This window comes from Microtus oregoni, unplaced genomic scaffold (assembly GCF_018167655.1).
Source record: "Microtus oregoni isolate MIOR12 unplaced genomic scaffold, Mior012 000047F_ref0000412, whole genome shotgun sequence".
In the NCBI taxonomy this organism is placed as follows: Eukaryota; Metazoa; Chordata; class Mammalia; order Rodentia; family Cricetidae; genus Microtus; species Microtus oregoni.
In genome coordinates, this window is record NW_024543221.1 from 13,481,105 (window position 1) to 13,496,934 (window position 15,830).

The window sequence follows — 15,830 nt, forward strand, 5'->3', positions numbered from 1 at the left end:
GAGGGGGAGTCATTAAAAAATTAAGCTTTCGGCACCTTCCCTGTACGCACCTAGGCAGAACTGCTTTTCCTGGCAGGCCTGGGAAAGGAAGATTACGGGGCTTCCAAAAGCTGCAAAGGACTGTGGGTTTTCAGAGTGCTCCCTTACTCTGTGGAGGCTAAGTCAAAGCAACTGTAGAGAGAGTAGGTGTGGACTAACAGAATCTGAGAACAGGCTTGGTCACTTTATCAGCAAGTCTGGGAGGGAAGTAAAGAATTTGTTCCTGGAAAATGCTTTGAAAAAATACTTTTAGGGTATCATCTGGGGGAATATAAAGAGCGCCAGCTCACAACTGCCCCTAAGTGTAGTTCCATGGCATCTGACGCCCTCTTCTGGTCTCCAAAAGTCTTGCACACATGTGCATAAACACATGCAGAGAGGGGGGGGGGAATAAATATTTTGTTGAAGTAGTTTTAACATTTTGAGGTGCTGAGAAACCCAAGTGTTGCCCAGCAGTCTGACTGTTACGTAGAACCCAGGTCCTTCTAGTCTTTTTGATCTGGTGTTCGGTGTTCTCTGTGTTTCTGGAAACGCCTCATTTGCAGGTCCCGGTTGATTATTATGGGATGGCTTATGCTAATGATGCGGGTGAGGGGACAGCCCGCATCCCCTGAGCAAATTAATGCCAAGCATCTGAACAAAACCAGGCTGCTCTGACGGGGGGGGGGGGGGGCCAGGGGGGCAGAAGTGACAGTTGGATGGGCACCCTCCATCTCTGCCACAGCAACAACGGCTGTTCTCTCTGGGGGTAATTTTTAAAACTGACAGAATTTGGCTCAGATAACCTCCTCACTGACTACACTCCACTCTCCACTTTGGGAAACCAGAGTGGAACTCTTCCAAGCCCTCATGGTCTCTTCTTAAATGAGTTTATGACCAGCCTAAAGGAGAAAATCCCTTGTTTCATTCCATGTGCTGGAACAAGATTAAGGACACACACTTAGGCTACTAGTTTTCAAAACAACAGCCTGGTAGGAGCAATCTGCAGCAAATCTGCTCAGTAAGAACTTGCTTTGAATTCTGGAAATATTAGCCCCATTATGAAGACAGGCTAGATGCAAGTTCAAGCACAACTGGTATTTCCATACAGACTGAGTCTGGATCAGCATCACAGCTGAGCATCCGACCTCTGATGTGAATTCCTCTTCCCTGAGTTCTGTTTCAGAAGAAAATGGTCTACACTCGCCTTGCCTGGCAAAACAATGATATTTCTCTCCTTTTCTGTGTGTCCCAGGCAACTGACTGCCAGGTCACTCAGGGAGCACACTATATAGGCTACACATGATCAGCCAAGCCCAGGAAGGAACAGGGAATAGCACTTCCATGACTTCCTGCTGGCTTGGCTCTAAAAAGATGACCATTAAAACAACAAGCAGATGGTACCTAAGACAATCCATCTTCATGTAGACTGCCCCAGGACTTCAAGATCTAGCAGAAGGCAGAGGGAACACAGCCAGGAACTCTGCTAGGTAGTTCAGCTACCCTTCCAAGTCAGGAGATTCTGTTGACATCAAGAGCCCCAGAATGCCCCAATGCCTATAACTGGGGACACGTCTCCATTCTCTTACCCCATACCAAAAAAAAAAAAAAGGCCCAGAGAAAAATCAATGAGGGCTGGATTCCCCATCCCTACTACACTGACGCTTTTGCTGGGAATCAAGATGTCACATTTTCAACCGTACCAACTGGGTAAATCCCTAACAGATACCCTGCAGGTTCAAGGTGGAACTCTGAAAAGAACTTGCCAGGCAAGCAAGTAGGTTATTAAACACCCGCAGGCTTTTGCTCTCTATTGAGACAGAATACACAAATAATGAAAAGCCCTGGGCCAGATCTGATGACTTACAACGGTAATCCCAGATCTCAGGAGACTGGAGCAAGAGGACCACGGAGTCTGAGCCTACCCTGAACTACACAGGTTAGTTCCAGGCCATTCTAGACTACAGAGTGAGATCACATTTCAAATAACCAAAAAGTTAAAAAATAATAATGATAATGATTGAGAGTGAGTGTAGCTCTGAAAAGAGAGCTTACAAGGATGCCTAGGATCCATCACTGAATCGCCAGAAGGTTGTAATCAAACAGAGAGGGAGAGAGTTCTGGGTTGGAGGGACAAGAATAGATTCTCTGGCTTGTTTTAAAAGCAAACAATCTGCCTAACAAACAGAGCCCAGGTCATGGGGGATGAATGATATAAAGCATTTGAAATGGCAAGGACAGGGTTTGGCAAATATGATTTCACACATTAATCTCTGGGTCATCCATAAGAGAACCCTGAGGCAGAAGGATAAATACAATAACCTTATTCATCTGCCAGGTTAGTGGGAATTCTGTGGGCTGGAACTCAGTCTACAAGTGAACAAAAATATATAAGGCTTGGGGGTATATCTCTCTCTGATTTCCTAAATCACCAACAGAATAAGCCACATCTCTGTACGTGCACACACACACACACACCAGCTTCACATCAAATACACATATACACATAAGCGCACACACACACCAACAGCAGCTTTATACCAATAGAATCACCATGTCCATGTGCTTGTATACACACCAGCACCACACCAACAAAGTAAGTCAATTCCAGGTGCATGCACACATGCTAGTTAGTATCACACCAACAAAATAAACCACCACCATGAACACCCACAGACATGCCAGCATTAGGGGGTTGCCTTTGACTACAATGTCAGAGCCAAGATTAAGGCCATTGCTCCCTTCTGGGAGCAGCTGCTGAGCTGGCAAGGTGGCAGACATGAGTCTGCATCTCATTTGTCTATCTTGAGACCATTATGCTACTCCTGAGAACTGGCACACACACACACACACACGAAAAAAAAAAAAGGAAGAGAAGTGTGGGGGCACATAGCAGAAAAGATTATGGGAAAGCAAAGAGTCTCGGGCAACCTCATTCTTAAAACCTGTTTTCCACAGCACTGTGAATGAAGGTTTGTACAGTTGCCACAAATCAAATTGCCATTTTGACATATTATGAGCTAAATTTGCTTTCCACTTCACTTTAGGTACAATTTACAACGTTGTTTCTATAAGACAATCTATTCTGAGTTCTAAACAACCAATTTAAATTTGAACTTAAAGAGCATAACTCATTCTAAGTAAAATTGTAGTAATTGTTTTCTTTGGGTATTTTTAATGAGTCAAACAAAAAATGAAAAAAAGTGTAATGGCTCATTTGCATGATCAACAATTGAATGCTATACACAAATCTGTGATTACACTTCTTTGCAAAGCACAGGTTTAGTGGTATTAACTTTCAGGCTATGCAGTCCAAAGACATTGAACCATAAACCAGGGTCACCTAGCTGTTATTGAGACCTAAGCACAACTTTTAAAATGGGGTGGCAATTCGTGTAACTCAACTGGGGTAGAGGTTACACCACTACAGCTCAGGTTCAACACTATTACATACACTGTCCATCAAGGTTTCTGCTCTTATAAAAACAATTGCAGACAACAGACTTAGTATTTTCCTACGATCATTCTTTAGCATGTATCAAATTGGTGGTTATCTTTGGATTGATTTTAAATTTGTACTACTTCAGTATGTGCGCCCGTTTGGGCTCACATGCCACAGCAAGCATCTGCTCTCCCCCCACCCCCATGAACTTTGGCTTCAGACTGAGACAGAATTCATATTTCTGAAATGGCTCTGAATGCACTTTGTGGCATCTTGTATTCCATATTTATGTGAAGCAGTGTTCCCCACTGATGATTATAAAATACAAGCATCAGTCAACTCAGGGAAATAGTGAATGCTCTTAACATCCTGCAGTACCAAATGCTCAGCTAAGACTTCATTCTTTATGTAAAATATACTCATTCATCTCATTGGGAAGCAAAATTGCTTCTTTGAAAAAAAAGAAGGTTAAATCTGGTTAAATGATAAGTACACCAAAAGGTTTTAGGTTTTGCTTTGCTGGTAGCACGGGGATCCAACTTCATTCTTTGGACATACTACACAAACTTGAACACTGAGTTACATCCCCAGCTTCAAATAAACTTCACTTTTATCAGCAACATCTGAATACTATTTTATATACCAGGTACAGTCTCATGTGAAAAGGGATCATAAATAAGTTTTAAGTACTGACCAACTAGGCATGGTGGCACAAGCATTTAACCCCAGTACTTCAGAGACACAGTCAGGCAGATGAATTCTAAGCCAGTCAGGCTACACAGTGGGACAGTCATTACAATCTTGCTCAGGAATGTGCCCACACAGAACTGGTATTGGCCAATGAAAGCCTTTTGCTTTTGTTTCAGATGTTGCTTTAAGAACCATCTTCAACATGCTCCTCACCTGCTGCAACTAATAAACCATTCTTTACCCTAAGTTTGACAAAGAATGAATCCATTGCTTCCAGTAACAGAAGTATTCAATGTCACAAAAGCAGGTATGGGGGACCAACAAAAAGAGGACTCTGGGAAGTATTCAGCAACACCTGTGTGGAATCAATCACTGGAGGCATTCCTTACAGCTGCTGGCCTGACCCCAGCAGTTGCTCCTTGGGAAGGTTTGGTACTGTGCCAGCACTTTCAGGAGATGGACACCATTCGTCTTAATGCTGGTGGTTTATCTTCCAACAGTGGAGCTGCTATGGAACAATCTTTGTACACTGTAAATCTATATTGCTCTCATTGTTAATAAAAAGCTGATTGGCTGATGGCTAGGCAGAATTTTAGGGATCAAGAGAATGTTAGAGAGGCAGAATCAGAGGAGTCATCAGGAGAAGCAAAGGGAGAAAGACATGCTAGAGGACAGGTAAAGCCACAAGCCATATTGTAGTGATATTTTGTTTGTAATCTAACAAATAAAGCTTACCTAAAGATCAGAGTGCAAAGTTCAGCCACTAGTTAGCCATAGAGGATAGGCAGTGGCACACACTTTTAATCCCAGCACTCAGGAGCCAGAGGCAGGTGGATCTCTGTGAGTTCAAAGCCATTCTGGGCTACACGAGATTGAATCTAAGAGAAACAGCTCATAAAAGGGGGATCCCAGCACTGAGATCACACACCTTTAATCCTAGCACTAGGGAGGTGGAGACAGGAGTGATATGGCTAGGGGGAGAGAGGACTATAAGGCAGGAGGAGACAGGAGCTCAGATGTAGCCTGAAGATTCAGTCTGGGATGCAGTCTGAGATTTTGAAGAGACAGTATTGCCCTTTTTGTCTACACATTGATAGAGGTTAAGAACTCTCTGGTAGCTGACTACTCTGCTTCTCTGATCTTTCAGTTTTAACCCCTATTATCTGACTGGGTTAAGTTGTGAGAGCTAGTTAGTAATAAGCCTGAGCTATCGGCTGAGCATTTATAATTAAATCTCCCTGTCAGTTATTAATAGAAATGGGTTAATTTAAATTATGAAAACTAATTAGTAATAAGCCAGAGCTATCAGTCCAGTATTTATAATTAATATTAAGTTTCCGTATCAGTTATTTGGAAACTGGCAGGTGGGAAAGAAAAGTCAGTCTACATGGAACTACTTGTTAGAGACATTATTAAAATCTAAAATGACTTTGAAGCAATCTGAACTGAAAGTCAAGAACAAATTATCTACTAATTTAAATCCTGAAAACCTTTTTACTCTTATTCAAAGGCAAAGAGGCTTAGTCAAAGATTTTATCTGATGTGGGTCAAATACCTCCAACTTTTCAACAAATGGATGGAAACATTCCACTCTTGTACCTTTGCTGATGTGATTTAAGGAGCACAGGGTATCAGACAGTTGGACACATCCATATTCTCATACCACTTGTATGACCAACATTTCAAAGTATGTTTCATGTCCAATAAGCATACTGGTATCATGCATTCAAAGATATGTGCCAATCATTCAAATATCTTAATATGACATGGTGCCACAAGTCACAATGCTTTTATACTTAGGAAATAATTTTTACGAAAAGGTTTTTCTGAGAACATATTTTAATATATCACTAGATACAGCAATGTATACCAAAAGAACTATGATGACTTTAATAAGAAAAACACAGTGAATATAAACATGATCTATACCACACTTCTAAGGTGTCTGCAACAATTAGACTAACTAGAAATAAAGACACACTCCCAATGCCCCCCACACATTACAGGTTAAATGAGCAGGAGGTTATAAAACACACTGAAAGAATGAGCATACCACATTCACATAGGTTCTTCTCATTTTACTCAGCAAAATTCTTATCTACAACTATTTTACACTTTACATGGAAGATCCTAAATCAAATCACTGCAGGGTTTTCTAAGTGTAAAATTCACACATACAAATCATTGTGGTGCTTTCTATTTAACTGTAGCAAATTCTCAAGCTCTATACACTATTATTTACAGCCGTGGTTAAGAACAAAGACTATGTAATAGGTGCTTCCAGACTTTTCCCATCTTACATTCAGAGACCTCAAGGCCACACATAGACCATAACGGTCTATTCTCCCATGACAAAGTGCTCTTAGCTCAAGTCAGGTCCCCACAGGAAGAATGGTTTGACTGACACCTTCTGGAACCCTGACATCTCACTGTACACGGCAGTTCTCGTTTGTTGGGTCAGCCCCAGCAGCTGGGCTAGAGGCAGGGTTGACCCGCTTGACCCTCAGGCCCTCCCTGGGGCTCTCTGCAGAGTTTTTCCCAGGAACATTACTGGCTGTGAGAGACTTCTGTGGGCGTTCTGGGAAGGCAGTGTGTGACTCCACCGAGCTCTGCTGAACAACCTTGACCTGCAACATACACAATTTGTTAGAGGTTCAAAATCACATTCACATTTTTCAGTGGTTGTCATTTTTTTTGTTCTACTGGAGACTGAACCAAGGACATTATATATGCCATGCAAGTGGCATATATAATTTTTACTTTGGATTTGAAATAGAGGGTCACTTAGTTGCCCAGACTAGCCATAAACTCATTCTATAGCCCAGAGGGACCTTGAACTTGTGATCCTCCTGCCTCAGCCTTCCTCGCTGGTAGACTTGGAGGTCTGTACCATCAGTCCTGGTCACATTCCCACTCCCAAGAGATGAAACTGTCTTCCTCCTAGAAAGCAGAAGTCACCTAAAAGGAGCTAAAATACCCCTTTCTAACAAGTCCTAAGCTTCTCTTGACACCAGTGACAACCAGAGCCCTGCTCCCAAGCAAGTGTGGTATAGCATGATTAATAAAGAGACAAATATTGGGGTTCAACCTGAAGGTCAGAAAAGCAAAAGGGCCAGCCACTGGCTCTTACCTCTACCCCAGCCTAAAATGGTGAGCCTGCCTCCAGGAATCTCAGAATGAGACTGTGTGAGAGCTGTCTCCTCCTGTCTTATATTCCTTTCTAGGGCTGGGATTAAAGGCATGACAGTGCTCTAGGGACTGCTGGCTCAACAGCTTATTTTACTTGGCGAGCTCCAGACCAAAAAAAAGACCCTGCCCCAAAATAAAGTGACAAGGAAGTACAAAAAAGCAAGGTAAAAAGTTAAAAGCAAGAATGGAAGTTTCATATACAAGATCTTCAGAAGAATGGACCAGCAAGGTGAAAAGACTTGAGATCAGTTCAAGACTAGCCTGCACAACAGTGAGATGCAGCTAAAAACAAAACAAAATTGACAACAAAAGGGGCTGGAGAGATGGCTCAGAGGTTAAGAGCACTGACTGTTCTTCCAGAGGTCCTGAGTTCAATTCCCAGCAACCACATGGTGGCTCACAACCATCTGTAATATGAGGTCTGGTGCCCTCTTCATGTCCAGCAAGCATACAAACAGACAGAACACTGTATACATAATAAATAAATAAATTTTAAAAAAAAATTGACAACAAAAACCAGCCAGTCACCTAATGGGCCTAGTGAAGCCTGCCAACCTAGATACTCAGGAGGCTAAGGGAAGAGGATAAGCAATTTTCAAGACCTGTTTGAACTTGCTAAAGAGTAGATTCAGGACAGCCAGGTAACTTAGCTAGACACTGTCTTAAAAATTAAAAGGAGGGTTGGGGATAGAGCTCAGTGGTAGAGAATTTGCCTAAATGCACAAAGTCCTATGTTCAATTCTATCCAGTACTACTCCTCATCCTCCAAAAAGAAAAAGATAATAAATAAAAAATTTTAAAAGAATGGCTATTTTGCAAGTACAGATAGGTCTTTAGTGCAGTTTCCCCAAAATAACTATATGACAGACACTCCCTAAGAAAGACTTTCAGGTACTATTTTGAAATAGGAAAAAAGAATGGAGGTTGTTTTTCCATTTATATTTCCTCTACAAGAAGCACGTGACTTTAAAGGGCAGTCGGAATACTTTGCATTACAAAAAAAACAGTGAATTAGAAATCCTGTTTCTATCTCAGATCAGGTACACAGGACATGGACAAATCAGCAGCCTAAGACCAGGAGCTGGTGGAAAATTACCACGTGTGAAAAGTTGAAGGGAAAGTTCTATTGGAACTATCCTTCTTTTTCCTTTTTATAAAAAGCAGTGAGACCAAGACAAGGGTGTCCCTGGAATCTATTAGTCACAAGTGTTTAGGTTCACTCAGCGACAGAGAAAACGAGGGAGAATGAGGGCTCACAGAGATAAGGAACTAAGGAAGTGACTACAGTGCGTTCCTTGGCTTTTGTGACATGGAACTGAGTCAGTGACACTCTGTGAGTACAGTGTGAGTGTGGTGCTCATGTAGACATCTGCTTTCTGAATGGTTCAAAGCCAAGCAAGGCCCTGAATCTCTCAGACAGTGCTACTACCCATCTCACCAGCAAAGTCTGCAGCCAGAACAGGGAGAGAATAGAGATATAGGTGGCTTGATAGAAATGAACCCTACTATAGCAGCGGATGGAGGTAGGGGTGGGGATGCAATGTCTTCAAAGAGCTGTTAACTGACCCTATGCTCAAGGCATCACTACCATCCATGTGAGCCTTAAAATTTCTAGTGGCCAGCCCACCAAGCAGAACCAATCAGGGAACCAAGCCTATAAACAGCAGCTCCTTTGTTTCCAGCAGACTAGGGTTTCCTGGGCTTCCTCATCTCAAAGACTTAATGAACAGAACAATACACCCAATGCATCTTACCCATTTTTTCAATACCTTGAACTCAGCTCTGACCTTAGGTGAGAATTTACAATTTTGAGTGTCAAAGCACCTGCTTTAGTAAAGAAAATCTTGTTCTGTACTTTTTAAACTAAATGATGAAACATACTTGAAAGTACTTTTTACAGAGCATCTCAGAAAATGCTGACTTAAAGTGAAAATGACTAGGCTGTGTTTTTAAAATGTGACTCTAATCATAAAGTCTCCTAGACCCTCTTTTCAAGAGGACCCCTGCCATTCTTCAAGTGCACAAAACTGCTTTGTAATTCATAACTGCTGGTGCCAACTAGACTGCATGTAGCTAATGCAGAGAACACAAATCTGCAGGAAACCATGGTTACTGCCCAGTACCAGCAGGCTCCACAGCAGTGTAGAGTGCAGGCCCCCTAGTGTGCAAAACTCTTCTCCTAGGTAATAAATCTGAACACCACATGCAAACTGCTTTTACCATCAATTCCTCTAAAGGAAAAAAAAAAAGAAAAAAAGAAAAGGCCCTGTGGTGACTTCACAGGACAGTTTCCTATCTTTATAAAAATCACATTACTAAAGTCACTTCAAGATAATATTCACAGCTCCATGCATTCCACAAACATTTGCTAGATGTCAAGACTTTTTGCTGGACATGATGACAAAGACAAACCAGATATAACTAGTTCCATACTGTAAATCAGAAGACAGACATTTGAGCAAGTGCTACAAACAGACAACGGAGTCCAGATATAAGCTTAGTGCCTGGTTTCCTGTGGTAGGGGAGCCTAACATACAAAACATCTGTATCACATAAGTCTCAGAAAGGAAGGAGTCGAAATTTTTTTTTTTTAAACTGAGGGGTGAGGGGAGCTCCTTATCACCTGTGTAGAAAATGGCAGTCTATACCAGATTCTAAACCTGATTCCCTTGTGGCTATCCCATGGCCAACAGCTCTAGTCAAGGTTCCCAGCTTCACTCCTTCAGGGAACCTTCTACTTCACAGAGCTTTCCTTATCAGTCAGGGAAGTCAGGGTCTACTTTACTGAACTCCAGTACTGTTGACAGGGCCAACAGTTGACTATAAGGGACAGAGAGGGAAACAGAGACATTAATTGAAGGGAAGGAGAAAACTGCACAGGATGATATACTACTTCTAGCATCAAGAGTGGACAGCTCAAAAAAAAAAAAAAAAAAAAAAGAGTGGACAGCTCCATCCCCAGTGTATGGAAATATGAAGACCCTTCTGATGTGGGAGTCCCCTCTGTGTGTTGTTTGTATTGGTTAATGAATAAAGAAACTGCCTTGGCCTGACAGGGCAGAATTTAGGTAGGCAAAGAAGACTGAGCTGAATTCTGAGAGGAAGAAAGTAGAGTCAGAGAGATCCATGGATCCTCCACCTGAGACGGAAGCTGGTTAGAATCTTTGCGGGTAAGCCACAGCCACGTGGTGATACACAGATTAATAGAAATGGGTTAAATTAATATAAGAGTTAGCCAATAAGAAGCTAGAGCTAATGGGCCAAACAGTGTTTTAATTAATACAGTTTCTGTGTGGTTATTTTGGGGCTAAGCTAGCCGGGCAGCCAGGAAGAACAAGCAGGCCCTCCTCCTACACCCTTCCTCACTGTTAAATTAACTTTCACTTATAGCTATCAGAAAAATATGACAAGGCTTAACTATATACAGCATCTGCACATCAATCAAAACAAACCAATTTGCAATGTGTTGCTGTCTTGATACAACTAATCACCAGTGTTTCTAGATTTTGTGCTAACAACTATCACTCAACACATTTATGAAAACTTTGGGGTTTGTTTTTTGTTTTTGCTAGTTGAAGATTATCCAACTACATACTTAAATTCTGACAAGTAAGCAAGATAACATCACAAAATTTTAAAACTTCCTGAAGTTACTTTAGAAATTGCAAAGAATATTTCCATGGCTGCCAGTTTGAGAAATACAAACGAGTTGTAAAAGAGCGTGTGAGCCTGGGGAGGTTTGAATCTTTCAGGAATGTCACCTCCTTTCTTTTACCACACCAGTGTAGGAGATCAGCAAGTATAACTGAGTTAAGTAACATAAGTGTAGTTAGTGTGCACAAAGCACCAGCAGGGAGCTGTGGTGCACATCTGTAATACCAGCACTCAGGAGGTGAAGGCAGAGAGATCAGGAGTTCAAGCCAAGCCTGGGATTTAAAAAGAAGGTAAAACACATGTACTTGTGTGCAGAAACAGAGCTGCTAGCGTGAATTACAGTATCAGGAATACAAACCAGCTGAGTAAATACTCTCCACCTTTTGTACAATGTAGAGAAGAAAGGTCACAGAGAACCAGAAGCTTTGATGTTCCGGAAAGGAAGATAAATAGAGTGAGAAATCCAAAATGGCCAACGCTATGGCCCAAAGGGAAACAACCTCTTACAACTATTTAAGCCATGCTTGAAACTTAGAAATGTACTGAGCTTCCTGTAATAGCACCGCTTTCTAGGAAGCTATGTACAAGCAGCCTTTGGGTAGAGGATGTATATCCTTGGACTTGCTCACTCCGGCTCACACTGCAGCAGCCAGCCCTGGGCCATCTAACAGATTTCCAGGATGGCAGGCAGGAAACGACATTCACAGATTACCTTTTGTGATCTGCTGCCACCAGCTGTTGGTTTTGAGGATTCTGCAATGTTTTCTTTGCTCAAAAGTGTTGGGGAAGATCCCACTAACTTCTGTGCAGCAAGGCGGGGACTGGTTCTGGTTGCCATGGTTGTTCTCCGCAGGATATATGGACTTGTCTTTCCTGTAGGAATGTCAGCAAACCCTAAGGGCAAAAGAGTTGCTTGTCAGAAATGGCATTCACTAGGGACTTTCTGTTTTAGCTGTGCTAGCAATGGGAATTCAGGTGCTTTTTTATGTACCAAGTTTCAATAATGGTAAAAATAACTAGAAAACATAGTTTCTGTTCAGTCATAGAAAACAATGTATTAAACTACATAATTGCCTTGGTGGTCATCAAATGAACTAGGAAATTAACAGGTTAATCCTAACTAGAGAGATAAAAGATTTAAAATACATCATGATGGGAAAAAGGATCAGGGAGAACCTCATTTTTTAAAAACAGAAATCTTGCTTCTTCTACATGGTTGCATTATCTTGCACTTTTTAAGATAGGCAGGACATTTAATACAATTGAACTAGGATGTAAACTGACAGTGACTTTAGGGCTCACTTCTAAGAGTGTCTTTGTATTTGCTCACTCTGCTGTCTCCTTCCAGGAAAGGAAGTGATCTGAATGGTGACAAGAGAAGGCTAGCCACAAAGACTATCACAGGGCCCTCCACAGAGGCATTCAGATCTGACTACAGGCAATACTCTTAATCTCTTACGAATACGTCTACAAGAGAGTGAGTTAGCTAAATACTTTGGAATCACGGTTACCAGAATATAACTCCTCCAAACAGTTTTGCTGTCAATGAGTAGGACAAAAGATCCAACCTGCTATGTGTGTATTTATTTATTTGTTTGTTTGTTTGTTTATTTATTTATTTAGAGAGAGGGTTTCTCAGTATAGCCCTGGCTGTCCTGGAACTTGCTCTGTAGACAATCCTTGAACTCACAAAGATCCACCTGTTTCTGTCTCCTTAGTGCTGAGATTAAAGGCATGCACCACCATCACCTGGCTGATTTTTTTTTCTTATAACTAAATGACTGAAGCTGGGTATGATGGCACCTGCCTATAATCTTAGCACAAAGAGGCTAAGACAGAAATGCTTCAAGATCAAGACCAGCCTGGACTACACAGTAAGATTCTGTCTTAAAGTATCAAAGAGAATTAAAAATAAAGACAGAAATAATAGGAAGGAAAATCTGCTTATGTCTTAGAGACTGCAATAATTATTACATAGTTATGAGAAGTCTTAACTCTTACTTCCAGTCAGTGTCAACCAGCCCACTTGTCCAGCTCACAACTCAAGAAAGAAAAAGGTGATTATAAAAAGAATTTCAAACAGATTTTTAGCAGTCATTTTTCAAATCTACCAGCTCTTTTTGTAGTGTTGGTCTCTTAGTTGTATAATGTTGTATGTTAATTTTAGACACTTATTTTATCATCAATTTAAAAATGGACTAGTCTCTCCAGGCAGTTAGGACTATTATACGATAATTGGAAAATCTAAAAAGTAAAAGTTTCTATCTTTCCACATACCGATTTTTATGTGAAATTTCAAACTTTTGTGTTTTAATGCTAGGAATTGAATAAAGGGCCACAAGCAAGCTAAGCACACGGTCTACACCCACAGCCGTGACTCTGTCTGTCAACTATACATACCTTTTTTTACGACATCTGGTAGTCCCTCCAACTCAAACTTAGGCTCTTCCTTGTCCTCAGCAGGGTGAACACTACTATTGACTGCTTTCCTGCTTCTTTTAGAAAATGTCTCTGGCGTACAGGGTGTTGCCCCACAACCATTCTCACAGATTCCGCTGGACCTGTGCCTCTTGCCTGAAGTTTTATTTTGGCCAGATGTTGTCTTCTTACTCACAGAAGTAGTGGGAGACACTGAAACTGAAGAATCCAGCAAAGGAGAATTGTGGAGATGTCGTTTGGATTGCTGTGAATTCAGACGAGCAACTTGTATTTCTAGTATCTCCTTGGCTTTCTCTAACTCCTCATGGCTGATAAGCAGGGAACAGTATTTATCCAAGTACTTATCTGCCTCCTTGATTTTTTCTTCAAGTGTCTCTTTCAGCTCTTTATTTTCAGTCATTAATTTAGCTACATTATCACCCACAACAGAATCTGTGGAAAACAAAGTGACACATCACATGCAACTTGCTGCTGCTCCCAGTTACTATTATAGACCATTCCCAGCCTTTAAGCCTGTTCTTTGAACTTTTCCAGGAGTTAAGAACCAACATTTGTTACTATCTGAAGACTATGAAGCACAATCTAGTAGATAAGGTTGAATAAAACCCATCAAAACTTAAACCCCCTTATAGAATTAGTTAAAAGAGATCAAGCAAATTAACTTCTTATATCTCCCCTTTTCCCACCCATTCTTTCTATCACAACTGAATACGCGATATAATTCAATAATGATCGTAATGTCTATATTGTATGGTTTTGGGGACAAGTGCCAGCCTGTGAAAATGCAAGTCCCTTTAGGCTATAACAACATTTTGAGAGAATACAGGGACTAGGAGGTACAAATGTAGAAGAACCACATCAAGGCAGGGGCCTCTGTCAGATTCTAGACACCAGGGGTGGCGATCAATTTAGGAGGAAAACTCCCAGATTCCAAAACATACTCCAATCACACTCTGTCTAGAAGCCTCCCACACATACCAACCACTGGCTATCCATAAAGAAAGCAGACTGTGTGGGTGGATAACGTGGCATATTTAATTACCAAGAGCAAGGAAGGAAGGAAGGAGAAAAGGAAAAAAGAAAAGGAAAGGAAGAAGGGAAGGGAAGGAAAGGAAAAGAACAGAACTACTCAAACAGTCCCGAAGGGCATATTCTTTATGGATACCCATTAGAAAGAGGTATGTACCAAAGGTACCATTCAGTATTCCAAGGAGGGCTTGTTTGTCCCAGTTGCCGAGAATCAAAATAACCAGACAGAAACTGTATTATTTAAATCACTGCTTGGCCTATTAGCTCTAGCTTCTTATTGGCTAACTCTTACATATTAATTTAACACATCTCTATTAATCTGTGTATCACCATGTGGCTGTGGCTTACCAGGTAAAGTTCTGCCCAGCAGGGCTCCATGGCTTCTCCTCTCTCCGCCTTCCTTCTCCCAACATTCAGTTTAGTTTTCCCCACCTAGCTCTGTTACCCTAGAGCTCTGCTATAGGCCCAAAGCAGTTCCTTTAAATTGGTCAATGATATTCACAGTATACAAAGGGAAATCCCACATCAATTCAGGTTTTCCCCCATAAGTGCTGACTCCCACAAGACAGCCTCTGGTAACCAATATGCCCCAGCTAGTACCCACCAGTTTTCTGCTTCTGGGCAGCTTCAAGTTGGTAGATTTCTTTCTGCAACATCTTCTTTTCTCCTTCCAGCTGTTTACAGGATTTGAGCAACAATTTTATTTTCCCCTGAGCACGCTGAAATTCCTTCTCAAGCTGATTCACATATTTATGATGCTCTACCTATAAATAAAGCACATGTAATTTCATTTAAAACCTTGAATTTCATTTTACAAGTATATAGAAAAAACAACTAAAACACATTAAAGCAGCAGACAGTAGAGTTATGTTTAAAATATAACATCTCAAAATTCATAAAGCAAACACCTTCTCTATTCAGCTGCTGGAGTCTCCCTGATGGCCAGTGTAGGCTTGGGATTTTTCCAGCATCACATGACTCCTAGGCTGATGACAGTGTTAAATAGTAAATATCACTACAAATCTGAGCACTAAGCTTGGGTTTCAAAACCTGAAACAAAGTTTGACTCACTGCAGAATGCCTTACAAAGACAACCAACAAGTAGGCATGCCAAATTAGCAGAGCATAACAAGTCTGTCATGAGGACTCTTACTTTGAGGTTCTTTAGTTCTTCCATTGGTATTTTTAATTCTTGAGTTAGCCTGTTTTTCTCTTTATTGAATTCTTCTTTCTGCCTTGTTGTTTTGTGTACCATTTCATGCAGCTCCCTCTGTAGCTCCGCTTCCTTTCCAGTCATTGTGTTGACCTGGAATTTAATATTCATTAGTACCTGCTCTGGGTGGTCTGCTGTGAATAAACACTGTTACAA

At 41.2% G+C, this 15,830-nt stretch overlaps 1 protein-coding gene across 1 annotated transcript in view; it reads right to left on the reverse strand.

Moving 5' to 3' along the window:
• Positions 1-5,979: 5,979 nt before the first annotated feature.
• Positions 5,980-15,830, reverse strand: part of Cenpf (centromere protein F) — a 46,000-nt gene continuing 36,149 nt past the window's right edge. Inside the window, exons 14-18 of the mRNA XM_041635443.1 lie at positions 15,615-15,767; positions 15,066-15,225; positions 13,394-13,864; positions 11,706-11,887; positions 5,980-6,777 (exon numbers count right to left, since the gene is read on the reverse strand). Coding sequence (XP_041491377.1) covers positions 6,577-6,777; positions 11,706-11,887; positions 13,394-13,864; positions 15,066-15,225; positions 15,615-15,767 — 1,167 coding nt within the window. The 3' untranslated portion in view covers positions 5,980-6,576. The remainder of the gene's footprint in view (positions 6,778-11,705; positions 11,888-13,393; positions 13,865-15,065; positions 15,226-15,614; positions 15,768-15,830) is intronic.